Source organism: Bactrocera dorsalis, chromosome 5, assembly GCF_023373825.1.
Source record: "Bactrocera dorsalis isolate Fly_Bdor chromosome 5, ASM2337382v1, whole genome shotgun sequence".
NCBI classification, from domain to species: Eukaryota; Metazoa; Arthropoda; class Insecta; order Diptera; family Tephritidae; genus Bactrocera; species Bactrocera dorsalis.
In genome coordinates this window covers 17,969,583-17,992,247 of record NC_064307.1, presented here as the reverse complement: position 1 = coordinate 17,992,247, position 22,665 = coordinate 17,969,583, and the positions used below count along the sequence as shown (strand labels likewise).

The window sequence follows — 22,665 nt, the reverse complement described above, 5'->3', positions numbered from 1 at the left end:
GCAAACGCTCGCGTTGAGATTTGTGGAAAGCAGAATAACCGATAAAATAGTTCAAAGAAAGTCGTGACTATTAGAAAAACGTGGTGTTTATGTCTGTTAAACTCATTCCCTAGATCATTATGTTGACGAATATTTGAATGAAAACTCCATTGCTGTTTATGCTTTAATACGAAGAAATCCTCAGTCAAAGGTCATCGTAGTTGGTGGAAGTTTAAGGTAAACATGCTCTAACTGAACAAACGTGCTACAAGTGAGTTGTTCGGTTTGAAAGTGGTTGTTTTCTTCTTGGAAGATGAAGAACGTTCTGAGGTATTTATCCAGAATCCATCCCGACACATCACATACATATGTAAATGCAACGAGTCCTCACCACCGCTTTGCATACCCAGCTAACCCAACACATCTGATACCCCTCCCTCTATGGTCCGACCCTGTCCCGGTGACGTTTCCTTGGCCTATTGTTGGATGACCTCGATGACAAAACTTATCTAAACCTTACCACCCTAACGGAGATAGAATAACCGTTACAAAAATAACGTTCTGGGGTGATCGAAAAAGTTTGATTGTGAGGAACCGGAAGCCTTAATCGATGAATATTGTTCCAAATTCGCCGCATCCTTGGGAGTCACTCAAGCAGCAATTCCGAAGTGGTTCAAGGCAATTGAATACATTTAAAAGGAAGCAAATGTGGTGCCACACAAATTGAAGCCGAGCGACGTTGAAAGACGATTTTTAATCTCAAAAATGTTGCTTCAATTCTACAAAAGGAATTCCTTTCGGCAACAAAATGTGACTGGTAATAAGAAGTGGATCCAATAGAACAACCTAAACGCAAAAAATTATATCTTACGATCTGGCCAAACAGCCAAATCAACGGAAAAAGCGAAATACCATGATGACAAGGTGGAAAAGAGAAAAGTGGGATGTATTTTGAGATTTTGAAACCAGGTAAAACCATTAATGGTAGACTATCGAAAAGAACTCATCAAAAAGAAGAGCGCGTTTTCCAGAAAAACATCTGAAATTCACAACTATATGCAAGCCAATTATTTTCCGCCATGGTGAAGGCGAATCCCCAATCGATGACTATATTGCCATTACCCTACCATGAAGAACTACCCGTCTTTAGAACAACAAAGCGGCGGGGGCCAATGGATTGCCGGCCGAGCTTTTCAAACACGGCGGTGAAGAGCTGATAAGGAGCATAAATCAGCTTCTTTGTATATATATTGAATATAGTCGGACAAAAGCCAATCCACAATACCAAGCAAGACCAAAAGTTCCGTCAGGTTCGGGAAGAACCTTTCCGAGTCGTTCGATACCAAAAGAGGTTTTAGACAAGGCGATTGCCTATCTTACGACTTCTTCAATCTACTACTCACACTCCAGCTCTGGGAGTATTCGAAGCAGGACCCGCAGGGGGAATCAGAGGTAAAGGAAGACCTCCATTCTGTTGGAAAGAGCAGGTGGAGAAGGACCTGGCTACATCGAAAAGGTAGAACGACTCTTGCGCTGTTGTAAACTCGTCTATAACAAATAAAGAAGAGGAAACATGTTGAAGACAAATAAAAACCAGGAGCATAATAGCAAGAAAATTCACTTCGTCATATTCAGTCGCACTCTCCTTCTAGTCAGAGAAAAGTCATAGCAAATAGCGTTGGATGTAACTGACTAATTCGACTGAAAAGTTGAGACTTTTCAAATATTTTCGTTGCTAAGCAACGTTTTCAAGCCATGCAACCTAATTAGAAAACATCGATTTTGTAGATTTTCGAATTTTTTTTGCCAACTGCTACTTTAAAACATTCTCAATGCAGCATTGAGGCCCTCAGGTATGTAACTACAATAACAAATGCGCATAAGCGCTCGTACATTTAACAAATACACATACATTCATACATGGGTGTAAACCTACAAGCAGCTAAATCGGTATAAATCAGCGCGCATATGTCAAGGCAATGAATAGAAAAGTTGTTTGCGCTGTGCGAATAGCTGCCGGCGGCAGCAAAGACAAAAAACCGCCTCCATAAAGGGCAGCTGGTAAGAATGGCGGGCAGGCGGGGAGTGTGTAGCATAGAAGTTCATTGCTCGCGGTCATTTTCGGTTTTGTTAGTTCAATTTTATGCGCTTACATTTCAATGCCCAACACAGGCGCACATGGTTTCAGGATATTTACATAACGCACACACAAACACACAAATACATGTGTATTGGTATGCGTCACGTGTGCGTTTGCTTCTAAGGTGCGCGCTGCATTTTAAAGTGAGTTGCCATGCGGTCGGTGGGTGGAACGCTCGGCGGTCGTCCACTTAATTTTACACGCAACTGAAAAATGACCTCTCCGAAGCGATGACGGCGCCTTAGAAATCATAAACACGGCCTTACGGGACGCATGTGGACCTCGCTGCATAATCGGCACTGGCAAATATGACATGTGTATGTGTGTGTGTGTGCTGTACGCCACAATTAGATGCTCGTCCGCACTCTAATTCTCACGGTATGTTGTATGTGTGACTGTGTGTGTTGTAAGCTTAAAGCGAGCTTTTCACACTGCTTGCGCAGTAAGCATTAATTATGAGTGTGGCCATCGCCTACAGACAGTAAACTTGCACAAGCACATACATACACAAACAAACTTATATACACAAACAAACAAAATCACACACACACAAACGAACAATATCACATACACGCAACCAAACTCAAACACATACATCCTCTCCCACACACATACACTTACCCACACTCGAACGCATATCAACTTATCCTTGCTCACAATCGCGCTCACAGCGCTGCTTTGGTGCATCGGTGCATTATTAAGCGCCTCTAAAATGTCCTTGCTGAACGCACTTCATACAGAGAGAAGTCTCGGAAAAACAAGAAAAAAACCAACTCAAAATGGCACCACAAACAAATTCTGCAATGAATATCCACTCGCTGCATTTAAGCTGCTTGTGTCCATGTGTGTGCGGTGTGGCAGGCGCTATGTCCATGTAGACGCTTGGAGCCGTGCTTTTAAGTAGTCGAAAATTCATGTGCACTGCCCGGGGCATTTCCATTGTGCACTCCGCTGCATGCTAAAGACTTCGGAAGAGTGTTTTCTTCTAATTTTGCTTTTCTCTCGCTGTTGTTGTTGCAATTTTTTGGCAATTTAACATGACTTACTTTTAAGGCCGTCGGTAATTTGCAGGCATGTGTGGCGCAGAGCTTGGTTTAAATATTTTGGACCAACGGAACACCGATTATATGATCATAGATTAATGATAATTATGCATTCAACGCAAGGTTATACAGAGAATACGAAGAATTGAGGCTCTATCCACATAATCCATTTGAAAGATGATGGCTAAACTCAAGAAGCCATGTATAACAATGCATAAATCCGATCTAGTACTTAGTTCAAGCCAGATTAAATTGATAAAAAACGACAAAAAATGATTGGATAAAAAATTTGCATGAAGTCATCAAAAACTTCCTCTTCTGCTAACGATAATATTGAAAAAGTGAAAGAAGCTGTGCTTGGAAACCATCATACTGGTATCAGAGACATAGCAGACGACCTTAACAGCTTATGGATCGGTGCTATATATCACTGTACAGCTTTAGCAAAAGACTTGTATCGACGAAGAGTAGAGTTGGTAAAAGAGATGCTTGACTACGTAGCTGAGGATTCTAAGTCCCTCAAGCGCTCCATTGCTGGTGACGAGACGTACGCTTATGGATGTGACTATGAAACTACCCAACAATCCAGAGAATGGTGCTTTAAAAAATGAACCGAAATCCATAAAGCACACAATAGTTTTTGTAGTTGAGACGTAAAACAGGTGAACGGAAGATGGGAATGAGCGTAGCTCTGGCTCCAAGTGCCTGTTTCGACGACGATAAAAATTTATTTTTTATTAAAATACCTGAAAATGGACGAAATGTCAACTCGCGGATGACAGCAATTAATTTGATAATTTGAGAGCCTTGTTTGAAATGTTTAGATTTAAAGTAAGAAATTCTACTTATCTTCAAATATCTCAAGCTTATCGCAAGTTCTCACAATAATTATCGCAAATGTAAGCTTTTTCTCTGTTTGGCTTAGTAATATTGAAATAAATCATTAAATTAACAACTGAATAGAATTTATGAATATAAGCGTTTTAACACTTAATATTTTTTTAAGATTTTGAAAAAATTTAAAACAGGTGGCAACCTTCTTTTTTTATTTCTTTTAATCAATGAAATTGGTAAGCTTTAGAATAAAAACAAAAAACTATAAAATATTAAAAAAAAAAAAATTAGTAGGTGGCAATCTTTCACAACAGTTTTTGCCATGTGAAATAGTTCTAAATTTTTACCATGGACGTTTTATATTATTTAAAATATTTAAAACAGATGGCAACCGTCATTTTTTTAACAATAAAAACATTAAACTGTACAACAAAAACCAAAAATATAAAATAATAAAAAAAAATAAAATGGTAATAGGTGGCAACCTTTCCCAAACAATTTTAGCTTCACGAAAGACTTCTAAATTTTAAGCATGGAAGATTTTATACCTTTAAAAATATATATTAAAAAAAACTGTTACTTCAACATTTTCAAACGAATGGCAACTTTCCAATATATTTTTTTATATTTTAAACAATATGAAAATGAAACCATAAAGAATTTAATAATAAATAATAATAATAATAATAATAAATTTTATAAAAAAATTTCAATAATAAGCTTTTTTTAAAACAGATGGCAACCTTTCACTAAAAAAATTAACGTGCTCTTTAAAATCGGTTAGTTAAATTTGTAAAACTTTTTTATATTTTAAGTTTTATTATTTAAATTTTTTTAAATAGGTGGCAACCTTTCCAAATTTTATTTTTGCTCTTTTCTACATACATTACGAATATTAAGCCGTAAAATTAAACAAATAATAGTAAAATTTATAAAATTTTTAAATATATGGCAACCACCGACAAATCTAAGTTACACATTTTTTTAAAGCGATTTACTCTTTTCTAGGTCTTTTAGATTTAATTATTTAAAAATTTTAATCTAGGTGGAAATTTTTTATTAATTTTTTTGTTATTAAGACAAATTCTAAATTTTTGCAGTAAATCAAAAATTATAAAATTAGTCATACAGGGGCAACTTTCCGGGATATTTTATTATATTTTAACAATATAAAAATTGAATCATAAAAAATTTAAGAATAAATTTAATAAAACATTGTTAATAATAAATATTAATTTAAAATAGATGGCAACCTTCCACAAAAAAAATTTAGCGCGCATTTTAAGACCGCATAGTTAAGTTTTTAAGGGTTTTTTTATCTATAACATTTTATTATTTAAAATTTTTCAAACAAGTGGCAACCTTTTAAAATTTAATTTTAGCTCTTTTACACATCATGAATTAAAAATTTAAACAAAAATATAATAAAAACTACAAAATTTTGAAACAGATGGTAACCACGAACAGAGCTTTTTATTATTAAAAATTTTATTAATTCAAAATTATTCAAACAAGTGGCAACCTTTTAAAATTTAATTTTAGCTCTTTCACACATCGCGAATATTGAGCCGTAAAATTAAAAAGAAATATTAACATGTATAAAATTTTGAAATATGTGGCAACCTCCAACAAAAAATCCAAACTGCACGCTTATAAAACCGCATGAATTTCTAAGTATTTTTTTGACTTTTTAAATTTTATTATTTCAACATTTAAATACTGGTGCAACCTTCTAATATATTTCTAACGACACTAATATTAAGCAAAACAACAAAAGAGAATAATAATATCAGACAAAAATATTTAGCTTTTTAATATGGTAGCACTGTGTTTGCAATGTACACGCTTGAAGCAATTTATGCCACAAAATACAAACTAATATTTAGATGAGAGTAAACTATTGAAATTTTAATAGTTGAAAAATAAATATTTTTTAACATTGCTTTAAAGTTTCATATGAACTCACGCTTTATTCTGCATATGAATGTATAAATGTATAGAAATTCTATTAAAATAAATGTTTATTGCCTTGCCTCGGCTGGAAATCAAATAAATTTGTGAATAAATAAATTTACCTATACATGCACAAATATACATATATATGTGTGTGTTTGTGCATATTAAAGCTCACCTACGCCTCTAAGCAGCGCAGCCGAGAGCGAAATGCATATCAAAATACCGACGTGTTTATGTTTACACAAGTCCATGTATGTGTGTGTGCTTCAAGTGCATTTGTGTGTGTACGAGTATTTGCGTGTGTATGCTTTAAATGTATTATTCGTTTGTAAATGGAGAAAATCGCAATATTGGCAAATACTAAAAAATGCACGAACCAGATTTGACTATGTTCGGTGCATAAACGTCGCTGAAAGCGCTCAAATTTAGCTTGAATTTTTCGATTTGGCTTCTGCAACTTCTTTGCTTCTTGCCTGCTATTATGAAATATTCACTATTTTCTGTTCTCTATTTTATTCTATTTTTATTTTTTTTATTTGATTTGATTTCATTTTTATTTGTGCGCAAATCTGTAATGGAAATTTAATTCAAGTCATGTGATGATTTCACTACTTTGCTGGCATGTAGAGATTTCGGTTTACTCGCACTGCGTATGCATTTGTTGCTGCTTTTGCCGCTTGTTCGTAGGTGAACTTGTTCGCAGGGTCATAAGGCAGTTAGGCAAGTACGTGCCGCTCGTGACTCCGAAACTAAAATGCTGGCAAATATTGGCGCAAAGAATAGAGATATCCATATTAAATAACACTATGCAACTGAATTGAGAATGGAGCGCTTTGAAAGTGTGCACTTGCGCCGCTTGCCGAAAATTTTACTTTAAATTTGGTAATTTTTTAATATTTTTGTGACGCAGATTTGTGTAGAGAATAAAGTTTGTGTGAACTTATTTTATAAATTTTATTTTAGATACGCACGAATTAGTGAAAAGTAGAGTGGCATATCTAGAAGAGATTAGAGCCTAACGACAGCCTTACCGCACAGTGTAGAATGGACACACTCACCATGTTGGTAGGGTTCGAGGTCCGTCTAAAACCTCTGTCGTACTTTGGGTCCGGTACCCGGTTGCAATGCAACTCCACATTGAGTGATCAAAAGACTTTGCCCGCATTTGGGTATTAAACCACAACCACCACGAAACTCTCCGAGGCGCCAGTCCGCCTGAACAGGTTGGAGCGAACTCCAAGGTCTTCTTCTCCCCGTGGTACCAGAATTAAGTCTCCGGTCAGACCTTGTAGCAAAAACTACTACCATTTGCGCTTCCTTACTGCTCTGTACTGGTGAACAGGGGTTAGATCCCATACTCATGCTCATTCCACGCACCCACAAATCACACTTTACCTAACCTTACATTTCAGCCAATTGTCTTCGCCGCCTAAATAACTTATCCGAAAACCTTTCGCCATTCCGACTGTTGGAGATCATACAGCTGACTTCTAGCCGTCTATTTGTATTCCCCCAAGGTTCCTCCTATCCAAGTACATTGGACATTCTGCAATAACATGTACCCAATCGTCATAGCGTGCCTACACACACTTTCAGATGTTTCCTATAGATTTATGCTATGCAAGAATGCGTTCAAAGGGCGATGGCCAGTAATCACGAAGCCCGAACTCAAACAGAATCTGAAGTCGGGGTTTTCTTTCACAAATCTGACATCTTGAATGTACTCGTAAGTCCCTCAACCGTTACGGCTATTATCACAATGGTTTCGTCATTTATTCCTAACCCTTCTTAACTCTAAAAGCCTCCTGCTTCCTAAATATCCTTCCCTCTCCACATCATCGTAATAAAGTCAATCATACACTTAAGCTCCTCCTTATCCTGAATGTAACAGCTCGTTGTATAACAAACTACGATATGCAGTCCTTTGTGAGATCATAAAAATAAAACTCCTGTATCCAATACAGCTTTGGCGTATAATCACTATTCTCACCAGCTCCGCGGACGCCGTCAGGGACTTCAACAACAAGAGAAAAGAGAACCATCCTAAATGATGGCCAAGTGCTCACTGGATTTCTTATGATCGATCTTAGGCCAAACGGATCTTGCGACAGCGCACGAACCTGCTGAGCTATCCAGCAGTAGTATGACCTGACCCGTTCCTATTCTACTGGTAGGGTGCTTTTCCTTGCTAACTCGGCAAATGGCATTGAGTCTTATCACGAAATGACTCCATGCCATTAATATCGAGGTAAAGTATTCATTAACCTCTCTTGTATTCATCTGGAATAATAATAAATATTTTGTTTTATCGAGTTTTGTTGGTCCTTCTAGAGATGAGCTATGGTATCTAGGGAATCCAAAGATTCACATAAAATTCTTTATATTTTTCATATGTTTTTTTTTTTTACAAGTGAACCAATTTAGCTTAGTCTTAGATGGCTCTTTGCAGAGCATGATAGATTAATCAAGTTGTCAAAAAGTTTCAATGCATGTTTACAATGAAAATCGTCTGGAGTCTGCACTAAGAGAATTCCGTTTACCCGTGTTTTTCTCTATCCGTCTTCCACCCTTTTTTTGTATGGTTCAGGTTTTTTGGATTGCCAGAAATGTTTTAAAAATCATTTGTAGAAAAATAGAAATAGATCAAAGTAAGCCATAATAGACTGCTTCGTGAACATACATGAAAATTCTTCAAGAAATATATATATCTTTGACTGAGGGACATTCTAAGGTACGGTTTTAGGCCTCCGAAAAAATATTTTGGAAATATCTCGAAAAGGGGTATAAATGGCCCGTTTATAAGGAGGCTACTGAATGAAAATACCATGGAGAAATATCTGGTCTCTATAATTTTTTTAAAGAATCACCTAATACAGCATTATTTTAGAACAACCTCAGTTTTTAGTCAATAAATTAGGAATATGTGGTGTGCGACTTTGCTAAAGTATGATTTCTCTACCGTATTGATCCTAAAGGTAGGCAACGTTGTTCTGCTTTCCTTTATTTATTGTTTATTTACAACTATTCTGTTTGAGTGGATAACAATAGGATAGTATGACTTAAAAAACTAAACTTTCGTGCAAATATAAAAGAGAATAAAGAAACCGAAATATTCCTAAACGAGTGTGTGAAATACGCCGTATCAATTACTTCAGTAAAAGAAAATTTGATGTATTTTCTTTTAGCAAGACTACAGCGTAATCTACCTAACACCACAAGCCAGAGCTACACTATTTGATTTCATTTACTTTAAGTTTTATATCTTGCTCAAACAGCTTTAATACAGCAACGCATATGTATAGATGCAAGAGTATATGACTGATTGAGCTAGATGATAGCACAGCCATTGATAATACTGATAGTGAAAGCAATATCTCTAATGGATAATACTGCTCGACGCGTGTCTTATTTATTGGGTTTCCTTCTGCACAGTTGTAGGTTTGTATGCTGTCTACGGATAGAAGCAAGTATGCTCGTTGATATATACACACTTATGTATATATTCATGTATGTATAGGTATGTGTATGCATGTATTCACTCCCTTTTAATGCACTCACCTGACATGGCGCCTGGAATAGATACGCATCACCGAATGCTGTACTCAAACAGAATATATAATCACGTTTGGGATGCTCCGGTATTGGTTGCATAATCGCACCATCAACAATAATTAAATGCTTTGGTGCCGCTTCAACGCTACGACCCTCACGTGAATCGCACGGATAGAAGAGTAGTGTGGTGCCTTTGAGGCAAACCCAATAGCCTTTCCAGCCTCGTTTGCGTGCCAATTCGATTTGATGCTTTTTGCGGAGTAGCCATTTTTTCACCGATAAGAAACTGAAATTTACAAAAAAATTTACATTTACATTTAGAGACTTAATTTTAAATGTGGATATTATTAAAGTGAAATGTATTTTTTGGTTTTAAATTATTGTAAAATTGACTAGTATACATTCAGGCGGAAGCAAAATGAGGGAAGACTATTTTCTAAGCTAAGCGTAATTATGTTAAATGATATTATTGATTTTATTATTAGTTGGAACATTTTTTTAGTATCTGCCAATCATATTTATTTGTGTGTGACTGCTTTTATAGCGAGAAGTGAATCATTAGTCTGAATTTGGGTTTAGAACACTCATTCAACAAAGTAGTTAAGCGAAGACACATACCCTAATTACAATAATTTGTTGCATAAAACAAGTTTTAGTTTTGTTAAACAAAATATTTTTAAATCTTCTTACTGTTATACTATATTTATTTAACCTTTCTTTTTATGCGTTTCTTCCACATTTTAATCATACTTGTATTTAGCATATTACTCACCCGGCTTTGCGTACAGCACCAGTACAGTTGAATGAGGAAGCAGCAGTTCCAGTTGCCTTTGCTTTATATGGTGACGCCATGACACTTTCGCCATCATCTTCATCAGATACGGCTGTAGTTAAGCTCATTCGATCATCATCAGATATCTGTTAAATGAAAAACAAAAATACAGAAATGAATGGATCTGTTGAGCAGTAATAAAAGAATTTCGAATAAATAAGAATTTTGTTCCTTTTCGTAATGCTTCAAAATAAGGAAAATTTCTCCAAAAAGGGATTAACTGATTGGTCTGAAAATTTCACACAATTCTTTTTGGATATATTTAGTAAGAGGCGAAAGATTTATCCGATAACCGAAACTGACTTTTCAAGGCGGTTTCTTTTCCTCGCTTTTAAGGTTGGAAGGACCAAGAGGAGAAGAACCTGGCTTCGCTTGGAATATCAATTGACGTAGAGGAATGAAGAAACGACTGGAGCGCTGTTGTTAACTCGGCTATAATTGCGTAAGTGGTGTCTACGCCAGTAAAGAAGAAGAAAAAGAGAAGCTAAATGGAAGATTCCTTCAATGGAGAAGGAGGGAAAACAATCGTATATACAGCGAAAATGGTGTTGATGATATCAAAGATAGTTCTTTCCACAATCAGTGAGACTATGGAAAGAACTCTACAAATGTTGATGCTTTTTATGAGTAGAACAAATATATAAGAATTTAATCTTCCCTCACTCAGTAGTACAACAATTTTTCTGTCCATTACGGCATACTACTTAAGGGTTGAAATCAAATTTATCAAACTGAATGTGATCTATGGTCATATGATCTTAATACCTTTCTTTCTATACGCCTACCAAATTCAGCCAGGAACTTGCATGTAGAAGTACTAAGTATAAAATCTGTGGAGTTCTATTGAATAACCATGGGAGGATGCTGAAAGAAACTATATAAACTCATAGCCAGTCCGCCTTATTGGCTTTGTCGGTACCACAGCTTGGTTCCAGCATCGCCAGTAACTGCAGGAAAGCTGTTAGCTCTTTCAAAGGTCCACTCCACTACTCCATAATTTGGGTTACCTGTCACAGAAACAATTTCGGGAACGAAAAGGTAGATGGGTTCTCAAAAACTAGAGCCTCTTTTGGCGAAACCAAGACGGACTCAATCTCAATATATCTCCCGTTGGAGAAAAATAGAGCCTTAATTAATAGCTCATAGCAGATGGAACTAAATAACAATTTGCAAGACAAAGCGTATATGGCCATATATGGCTCAAATATGACAGGAATAGACCCAAGTAAGTGTAAAAATAGTAAATGTGTACAGACTTACGGCAAATATGTATAACGGGGCGCTGGCCTTTGGAGGGCATGCGTTAAAAATTGGCTTTACGAAAATATTTGCCGCAGAAGAGAATACGGAAACGGGTTTCTGCTTTCTCTGTAAATGTTCAGTTCTATCATTAACACAGTGCACAAATCTTGGAACACAACAGACATGTAAACTTTTAAGGATATCCACAAGAGGCATAACGGACTTAAGTAATTTCATTGAAAAAAATATTGCATGAAAATGGCGCAGCCAGCGTAAATTAAGCTCGCTGTGGGAGAATTTCTATATAACTAACTTCGTGTATATATTTGTCAGATAATGATAGAAGGATACAATTTTTTTACAAAAAAAATAAAAATTTGAGGAAAGTTGCCATACTGTCAAAAATCTAAATTTTGACTAGGAATTCATCATAGTAATAACATTTTTTTGGGGGTTTCCGCAGTAGATATAATTTTAAGGAAAAATCTTCTTCGTTGTTAGGCAATAATTTTTCGAATGTCCTGGTAGAGATCAACTACGCGATCAGCGCTATCAAAAATATTTCAAAATAGGTCACCGATTCTTAAACTGCATTAAATTTCGTAAATTTGCATTATTTTCATTTATTTATTAAATTAAACGTCTTTTGAAAAAAAAACATCCCAAAAAAGCGTTTTCTGACTTCCAAATATACACACAGCAGCATATATTTAAATTCAATTCTATTGAAATTAATTTAATAAAAAATCATAAACAGAAAGTTATTAGTTTTAGAAATATTAATTAATTCAATAAACATGAATAAAGCCACATTAAAACTGTAATTGCATTAAATACTCTCGCATGCCATTTTCACCAGCAGTTTATTTACATAACCAAATGAGTATGCAATAAAAACGAGTGATATCAGACTAACAAAACGTCAGTGACATTTATTGATGCTTGTGGTTGCGCAGTAAAATTCACTAATTATAAAACAGATGGGTGATAAATTGAATTTAATTATGCTGCACAGTGCTATGGCGATCATGGCGAGCAGACGACGAATGCAATATGAGGTGAAATTAGTTGAGCTGCAATAACAACAAAAAGCGCTATGAGTTAACTTTCAACGCGTTGTTGGTATAACATTTCGAAATTTTCATTAGCTCATGCAGTCGGATATGTGCATGCAAAGGCTTAACGCCCACTCAACCAGGCAGCTACTCAGTGTTGGGTTACGTATACGCCATAGCGCACGCATGTGAGTCGCGGCATAGAAAGAGCGAGTGCGTGAAGTAGCTTTTGAGCTTGCAGGCGTGTGTGTGTGAGTATTTAGAAGTAGTGAAAAAACTGACTAACAACGCTGACGTAATTTGTTGTTTTTTTATTTTTTTTATTTTGTATTTTTTGCTAATAAAAAGTTGAAATCACCAGCTACTCATTCGTATTTCATCAACTGCAACTTTCGTTTCTTTTTCAAGTGGATTTTCTTTGTGTGTGAATTTTTTATGACTTTTGCTAGCTTAGGACAATTGAGCATTGAGCTGCAAATAAAGTAGACCTTTCTAATGTTGACATTAAGTTTTTTGTTGGTGTTGTTTTTATTTGCTTTAGGAATTAAGTGTAAAAGTTCAAATGAAAAATGCTTTAAAAGGATTGGGTAAATTACACATGACTATTATGTAATAGATTATTTCTTTGCAAGTGTGATTTTTCAACACTTTATTGATTGAACAGGTATTAGGACAAGAAGGAACCCTTTCAAGGAGCTCCTATCAACAAATATTGTCTTGTTTAGACAATTGCGTCGCGGTTTCTAGAAATTGATTTCACCTGCTGTAGACTGACCAGTCATATCGACATCGATTTTTTTTTTTTTTGAATTTTTAACCAATTATAACAAAATACTCACTTATTCAGTTGAAATTTGAATCCCTCGAGTATTTTTATCAGAACATTGTCATCTCCAAATATGGGCACGGTCGGTTGAAATTTAAGCCTACCTCCCATATAACGGGTTTCATTTTTAGATGCTGGCACTCACAAATTTTAAGTTATCAGCCCGAAATTAAGTGACACAATAATTTTTAGGTACTCTTCTAATGTGCTCAAAGAATAGGCGTGGTCTGCTGAGAATTACGCCCACTTGCCACAGTATACGTAAATGACTTGCTTATTATCTGATTTTTATGACACTTTGAATAATCGATTTACGATTCCGTAAAGTAGTTCTAAACTATTGAAAACCAACAGTCATTTATAGCAACATAGTTTTTTGGACCAAGAGATTCGATTGATTAATCTTTTCAAATCTTGTGAAATTTAAATCCCTCGAGTATTTTTACCTTAACATCGTCGTGTCCAAAAATGGGCACGATCGGTTGAAATTTACGCCTACCGCCCATATAACGGTTTTAATTTTTAGGTGCTAGTAATTACAGTTTTTAAATTATTGGAATGAAATTCAGTGTTACAACAGATATTGTAAACCTTATTAATGTGTCCAAAAATGGGCATGGTCTGATGAGAATTACGCCCACCTTCCTTGTAACTGCTTTTTTGTTTTATTTCTTTTTAAGTACTGACAAATATATACATATATATCGTTATTGGACTGAAATTCAGTTTCTAAACACATTTTTTTTCATCACTTTACTGTGTCCGAAAATGGGCATGGTATGTTGAAAACTTAACCCGTGCGCCATATAACGGTTATATTTTTATCAGAACCCTGCCGTAAAAAAAGCTTAGATAGTCGGCTGCAACTTGGTTCATACAAATATTTTTGGGACCAAGAAGCGGTGTCTAGACATAGAGGCGGATGAATGCATATTACGAGTACACACTACAACCATATAACGGTTCTTCCTTGCGAAATCTAGTAATCACATATAAGACGCAACTGCATTAAATTCTAATGTTAAAAACAACAACACAATAATTCTCAAGCACCAGAAAGTCATCTTAACCATCCAATGAATACAAAAATTTTCTCCGCTCCTAAAGGTATGCTTCACTCGCTGACTTAAACAGTTTAATTTGGCTTGTTCGCTGTCTGATTTTGACGCCACTTGTTTTCATAGCGTTATGTCTGGCAATTTAAAAAGCAGAAATACAGCGAATTGCTCATAAAACATATCGCTTGCAAATAACGAATATACATCCCTTCCATCTTCTACAAAATAAAAGTAGACGCATGAAAATTTGCGAATTTGCACTGGCCGTAAAGCAGAGTGTCAAAGTTTGCGCGCTGCTCACGGCAAATCAAATTTAATTTAACTTTATAGCCATTTTCGAACTTTAGCTCGCTGGCTGCGCCCATTAATGCTGAGCCGACTGCCAACATGAGTCAAGTTCAGTTTGAGCTGAGTTGAGACGAGTTGATTGCATTTAACTTTTCATAATCAGGTGCTGCGTTCGCGTCAACCACCCTCCCCCCGCCGCAGCACAACAGCTGCCTTACGCGTACTCCCACTCACTGCAGCGCTCCTTGAGTGTCTGCTGTCATCATGCCGCCAAGCGGTTGTTGTTGTTGTTGTTGTTGTTGGCAGAGCTCCTTTGTGCAGAGAGCTGACTTCAGCAAACCTTTCAACACGATTGCTGTGCGTGAAGTCGCCATTTTATATGCTTTTATTCCTTATAACTTGCCTGACGACAGCGCTTCGCGCGCGCGGTGCTTCCGCACCCTTTTGCAATTTCTCTCAAGTCATCAACTTTGCGCAAATGTCATTGTTACCGGTGTAATTGCAATTGTTACGAAAATAGTGTGCGCGTGCAGCGACGCAGCAAACAGCGGCAGCTGACAAACAGATAAGGAGAGGGAGAGAGCGAGTGAGTCGGGTTGGCAGGCAGGCAGTTAACGGCCGTCACAGGCACACATACAAATATAACACACCTGACATTTACCTTTATATATTCACTCCACCTCTGCCAACCCTCCCTCCCGCTGGTTTTCCCGTTCCAGTTGCTGATTTCGTTGCGAATTCGAGTAACGAGCAGAAATCCTTTTCATGTGCTCCAACTTCCGTTTCCGCTAGTTTACTACCAACGCCAACCCCGCCTCCTACCTTGCCGCTGCTGTCAGTCAGCGCCTTTACCACCAGCGCTTCCTGTGCCAAGCTACTTGCGCTGGCACATAACTATTACATAAGAACAACAACAATAACGACAACAACTATAAAGCCTTTGAGTTAGGCTTATGTTATGGCAAAGTTTTGGCTATTCGTGGGGCGGAAAGGTAGTGCGCTCGGTAGGGGGGAAGGTAGTACGTGTGGTACCTGGAAATGTGATCGCACTTCTGTGAGCGTTTTGAAGTCTCGTAATGAGTTCCAAAGTTGGCAAAAAAAGTAAAGCAAAAACAATAAAAAAAAAACATAAAAAAGCATAAAGCAAAGCAAATATTATTGCAGAGTTGATTTAAAATTTAGCGAATTTTCAGCAAACAAAAATATTTTGGCGAGCAGTCAAAGAAATATTTGGCTGTACCTAATAAGCAATACTTTTTGACTAAGACATGACTTTAAAGCGCCTTTTCTCCATATATTTGGTTGTCAATATATAGCGCTACAGAGCTCGTATCTGGCAATACTATACATCTTTGAAAGGTCTTGACATAACCTACAAAACGACTCTATGCATGATTAATTTGGATATTGCGTTCAACAGTTATAAACGCGTAAACATGGAGGTCACTAACGTCGAAATTCGCGCTATTTTAAAGTTGTCCTTCGTTAAACGTTAGAGAAACGTTCCGTGAGATTAATGTTGTTGTGGGGGATAGTACTCCATCACTTCGAACTGCGGAGGGATGGTTTCGATGATTCAGAGCGGATGAAAACTACACCATGGATAAGCCAGCCGGCGGAAGACCTTTGATGACGAAGGCCGGTGAATCGTTTCAAACAGTGGCCAAGCCGGGATTGACGGCCAGGAAGATTTTGCTGTATGTTTGGTGGATTTGGAAGGTAATCATCCACTATGTGCTGCTCCCACATGGCTAGATACTTAACTCTACCATCTACTGCGAACAACTGGACCGCTTGAAGCAGGCGATCGACCAGAAGCGTCCAGAATTGGCCAACAGGAAGGGTGTAGTGTTCCATCAGGATAACGCCGGACCACACACTTCGTTGATGACTCGTCAGAAGCTACGGGAGCTCGGATGGGAGGTTTTATCGCATCCACCATATAGCCCGGACATAGCGCCAAGTGATTACCACCTGTTCCTGTCCATGGCGAACGCTCTTGTTGGTGTAAAGTTGAACTCAAAAGAGGCTTGTGAAAAGTGGCTGTCCGAGTTCTTCGCAAATGAAAAGTCGGGGGATATTATGAAGTTGCCGTCTAGATGAAAACAGATTATCGAGCGGAACGGCATATATTTGAAGTAAATTCGATCACTGTAACATTTTTTATAAAGAGAAAAACATTTAAGTTCATAATAAAAAGGATAAAACATATTTTGAAACTTCGGCAACCACCATTACCGTCACCGTGTATGCAGATAATTGTAAGATATTGATGTCAGGCAATGGATTTGCCGGTAAGTTTTCAAAAGCAAACAATTATCTCACCCATCTTTCTCGCTTTTTTTCTGCAAGTAGCCTAAACCTTTCTCACGCTAAAACCAGTGCTACCACATTCACGAATTGGAGAAAGGAATATAGATTGAATCTGAATATAACATTCGATAGCATTAAAAATCCGATTGTACACAACCCTAAGATCAAAGGCGTTACGCTTGGCACTCTGTGCTCATTCACTTCGCATATGATCATGGATATTGGAAAAGTAAAGAACGGCAACCAAACTCTTAAGTCGATAGCCGGCAGCACCCGTGGGAGAGGTCAAAGTAAGCGTGGTAGCAATATACGAGGCAATCCGGTCCGACCGTTTGGTTGTAAACTATGTAGTATTGATTTGGTCACCAGAATGTGGTGAAATGAAGACGAAGAAGCTGCAGAAATGTTAAAACTCTGCTTTCCGCATTTTTAAATGCCACTTAAAGTCTCCTGACCACCTACGTAGAGAGGATTGCAAGCACTTCAGCAGACGAAGGATTGCTTCAAGCTGAGCTAGGAGCATCTGAAGGTCTTTCCCTGATTACGACGACCACATTACGGACGCAACAAAGGCATCGACCGCCATTCACAAGGGTACCCTAAGCATCTTCACTGACTACCTATCAATAAGTAGCGTACTTTGAGTTAAACAACCACCTATAGCAGGCGAAGAGCTAGGGTGCCCACCGTATTCACCTGATTTAGTTCCGTGTAACTTCAAGCTATTCAGAAAACTGCAACGAACGCTACCGGGAAACCGTTTTGAGTTGATTGAAGACATTAAACGTGAATTGCTACGCGCATTGAAGGCTATTTCGGAATTTGAATTGAACAACTGTCTAGAGGATTGGAAAAAACCTTGACACAAGTGCATTGGGCAACCTCATTATTCTCCTAAAATTTCTAGGAATTTTCCTATTCAAAATTCTCGGATTTTTTTTTTTGCTGCAAATGTCAACGACGTCTAAAAATTTCCAGGAGGAAATGCAGAAAAATCTACGGCAGCATCTCTCGTACACCACCAATCTACTTCAAAATGTGTAAATAAAACTTTCGTCTAGAAAAACTAAAGCAAACAATGCTTTCTTACATTTAATTACAACCCTGAAGCACATGTAACTGTAAACGCTACAATCTTCCATAAATTTTAAATACACAACTGCTCAGTGTGTATTATTTTTCAAAGCTGTTTCGGTTGCCAATGCCACCGGCTGTTACATACTCCGGTGTGGCTGCTGAAACTTTTCTCATGCAAACTATGCGAAAACTTTGAGGAAACTTTTTTCGCCTATAAAAGTTGGCAAAGCCATATTTTTTTTAAACAAATATTGTACTTGCCCCTCCATTTCGTTAACAAAGCAGAATTAATTTTAACACTTTTTTATGACTTCTCGCCGCGCGTATGTACCGCATACACATTTGCCACCACTTAATAGCCGAGCTGGAGCCTGCTTTGGTGAAATAATTTGACCAAAAATTTCCACGCTGTCTGAACAAGCGGTTAAGATCGCGGTGTCCCCGAGGTCAGCACTTCGCGACAATGGCGATGATATTTTGCATTTTTCATACCATCACGAGGCTGTGCTGTTACTGTGTTGTAGTTGTTGTGTGTTGGGAAAATAGGGTTTTGCATTCTACTTTGTTCGGTGCTTTCTTCGCAGCAACTCGTATTGTTAACTGTCTGTCGCTCGCATTGCCCTCGTTGGTGCTTCACTGGTATGTGGGTTTATAGGGACAACGAATAACACTTGGGTTGCAGAGTGGAAAGAGAGAAGAGAAGTGGAATAATAAATGGAAACGATTTGCATAATTCTGGATGTGTGGCAAGGTGGTGCTTACTAACCCCCGTTTTCGCAAGAGGAGTGCTTTTTTCTTCAAATCTACATGGAAGACACATTTTTTTTGCATTTTTCTAAGTTTCTATGTATTTGTAACGTATGTTAAATGAGTTTTGTTGTAATTGGTATTTAATTGATGCTTAAGTTTAAAGTTTTGCCCGTCAACGTAAGTACCGTAAGGTTTTGTGAGTTCGAGGTAGAGGTACAGTTTAGTAAAAGAAGTGATTATATCTTAAAACAAGTAAGGAAGCGCTAAGTTCGGGTGCAACCGTACATTTTATACTTTTGCAACTTGCAAGATTCAAAGCCAGGGAAATTCCTTCAGGTGCTGGTAAAACTCTATATTTAAATATAAGAAGATTTTAGTAAAGTATTAGGAACCAAGTTTAGACATGAAAAATTTAATACCTATGGGACTGTAAGCCTGGACTCTCTTGGAATCCTCGCACACTCGAGGGAAGCATGGGAGGGAAGCATGGGAGAGAAGCACTCGCTGGAGGAGAGTGCCGGTGAGCTTTATTATGGATGTATCAAAGGGCGCGGAGAGGGTTGTTAGAGGAGAACACTGTCGGAAACTATCCATCAGGTCCAATTTTTAGCTTCTACATAAATGCAGTGCCTTCCAACCAGAAGTAGCTGCCATGAAGGTAGCAGAAGATCTCTGCTCCGAGCGATGACTATCCACTCTGATAATGGGGTAAAGATATTAGATTTGAGTTCGATGATTGTGCGATCAAGAAAAAAGAGGTGATGTCTCCTTATCGTTAGCAACGAGGTACTACCTTAGTGGACTGCTTTTAGTACCATACCACAGCAGTTTTGCAAGAAACTGTAAAGGTGATGAACTTGTTAGGCTCAGTCTCAATAAATGTGGAATAGGAACGAGTGAGAGGTCCATTGGCTTGCTATGGTTTTCTACTGAATTGTTGGACCTCAGACCAGCTCAGAAATCTTGGACAATTGCTAGCAACTGTGCAGTCTTAATCAGTTTCTAGACTGAAGTAAATCGTAAGAGATATAGTGATCTATTCGCCCTCGGCAAAGTCTAACCTTCAATAGTTGTAGAAGTTCTAACTGTATAATAAGCATTCGGGATTCATGCGATAAGACTAGACATTTCACTGGATGCTATCTTGTGCAAGAACTGAAGACGTTCTAGTTTCCAAGTGACATCGCTTTGCTTTATGGGCTCTTGAAAAGTTCCAAGATGATCTGACGTCTTCGAGCCAAATTTTGTTCAGCGATGTGCAAGCAAAATTGCAGCATTTGGGACGAAGAGCAACCTGAAGAGATTCAATAGCTGCTATGTCATTCAGAAAAAAAACAGGTTGGTATGGTTTGTGGGCTGGAGGAATCTTTGGTCCATATTTCTTCAAAAATGAAGCAGGTGAGAACGCAACCGTCAATGACGACCGATAACAGACGCGCTTTGATAACAGACTATTTGATATCTCAAATTGAAGGTCGTGATCTCGACGACATTTGGTTTCAAAAAGACGGCATCACTTCCCACACTTTTATTGTTTACCTACCCAAGACTAGAGTGTGATTCTGTCTATAGCGGACCAGAGCGGCGAATGCTGATACTCCTATCCAAGGAATCCCTCGCTCCGCTCAGGGTCGCAAAGGAGGCCTTGAGTTTCAAATGGGTGGTACTCACGATAGAAGCCAGGGCGGACTGACTCGTTGAAACTAGTGGGATCGGCCCAAAAAGGACGAGGAGACTTAAATAGATATAAGGGATCATAATAAATTGACTGGTTAAAGGTCTCTTAAAGGATCAAAGGAAATCGAGAATGTTACCAGAACATGCTATACTCGTATTTTCATTATCGTCAGGACTTGAGCATTAGAAGTGCTTTAAGAATGGAGAAAATGATATAAATTATTTAAAATTTGAAAATAGGCGGCAACTTTATTCAAAATAAAGTTTAAGTATCTATACCACAATTTATCTAAACAGAAAACCACAAAAATTTCCATGTACAGGACTAAAATTTGTTACTAAAATGACACAATTATTTCATGGAATTATTATTATTTTTTCCTACACCATATATCAATTGCCTTTCTACTTTAGCTGTCATTTCCATTTCGATTCATGCCATCGCCAATCTATTTAAAGTCAATCGCCAGCATCAGGACTACACAAATTGAAATTGAATACAAATTTGCACAGCGCTGCGATAAAGAGAAGCCGCGAGCGCAGACATTTGCAGCAAACGCCGTCACACACACACACACGCACACACACTCTTACAAAGGCGGAGGAGCATTGCCCCATAAATTTCTAGCGTCGAATTTTTAATAACAATGCGCAACAAAACGTTATTAGGACATCAGGCGAGTCCTGGCGCCCAACGCCGAATGCCCATGGGAATGAGCGATAATCCAAAGGCACACACACACAAACATATAGTCATGCAAACGAGGAGACACAAAGTTTGCTTAGAAATCAACGAAATGGACAGCGCTGGCAGCCATATAGACAGTTGGACAGACATCGAGATAATAGCAACATTCAGTCGAGCAGAGAAATTGTTTGTGCAACGACAGACGGACATACACATACATAGAGAACATACAGCAGCAGATAGATATTTGGCGAGGCCAGTTGGTCGCACCGACATTTGCATGGACAGACGTAAAAGTGAATTGTAATCACGTAGTTAATGCCGCTCGTTGGTCGGCGGTTGCCCCAGACATCGCTGGTAATGAGTGCAAAATGAAATTTCTACAGTGGTGCTGTCGTAACCCAGTAAGCAAAAAGTGTTGAGGCTGTGATGGCAAGATATTGGCAATATATTCAAATATCAAGCTTCTTCTTTTTTTTGACGTAGGCACCGTTTACGCGATTATAGCCGAGTTAACAACAGCGCGCCAATCGTTCCTCATTTTCGCTGTTTGGCGCCAATTAGAGATTCCAAGTGTAGCCAGATCCTTCTCTACCTGGTCTTGCCAACGAAGTGAAGGTCTCCCCCTCTGCTTCGAATACTTTCAGAGCTGTAGTGTTTTCATACATTCGGACGACATGACTCAGCAGGCGTAGCCGCCTTGTCTGAAACCCCGTTTGGTATCGAACGACTCAGAGAGGTCAGTATATAGCTGTCATATAAACTGACCGGTCAAAATGAAGCTCTTTACGGAATCTTTTGTGTTTGTGAAGGCTTTTGGAGCAACTGAAATTTCCGTTTTGGTTTTTTTTTTAATTCTTTGAGGAACCGACAAAACCACGTCAAAGTCGATGAAAGTCAAGGCTATGTCATCGTAATCACTATGAATTCTTTTCACAGGGTCTAACGATCAATAAGGAATATTACTGCGTTGCTTTGAAGAGTATACAAGAAGCCATTCGTAAACGACCAGATTAGTGGTAAAGAATGCACGAGAATCATCGTTCAGCCGTAGTATTCGACATATATGGCTCGCTGTAACTTTTACCTGTCTTCGAGACTGAAAAATTTGCTTCCTTTGAAGTTTTTAAAAGTCAATCGCTGAAGGTATCCTAACCGAGGCTTACAACAAGTGTTTGGAAAAGTGAACTAATTGTTGGTATGCTTGTACTGGCTCAAAAGAAGTCTGCTTTGTAGGTGATAATAAAGATTTATATGGAAATATGTAAAAATGATTTTTATTTTCAACAATTCGGATCAAACTTGATGAGATGGTATATACATCTTCGATCCAAATGTGTATGTTAGAGTTCCAA

General features: G+C 37.8%; 1 protein-coding gene across 6 annotated transcripts in view; it reads right to left on the bottom strand.

Moving 5' to 3' along the window:
* LOC105233520 (protein still life, isoforms C/SIF type 2) overlaps positions 1-22,665 on the bottom strand; it is a 326,314-nt gene that overhangs the window by 215,193 nt on the left and 88,456 nt on the right. For all 6 annotated transcript variants that reach the window (XM_049457987.1, XM_049457988.1, XM_049457989.1 and 3 more), the window contains exons 3-4: positions 10,277-10,422; positions 9,511-9,790 (exon numbers count right to left, since the gene is read on the bottom strand). In XM_049457987.1, the coding sequence (XP_049313944.1) occupies positions 9,511-9,790; positions 10,277-10,422 (426 nt within the window). The remainder of the gene's footprint in view (positions 1-9,510; positions 9,791-10,276; positions 10,423-22,665) is intronic.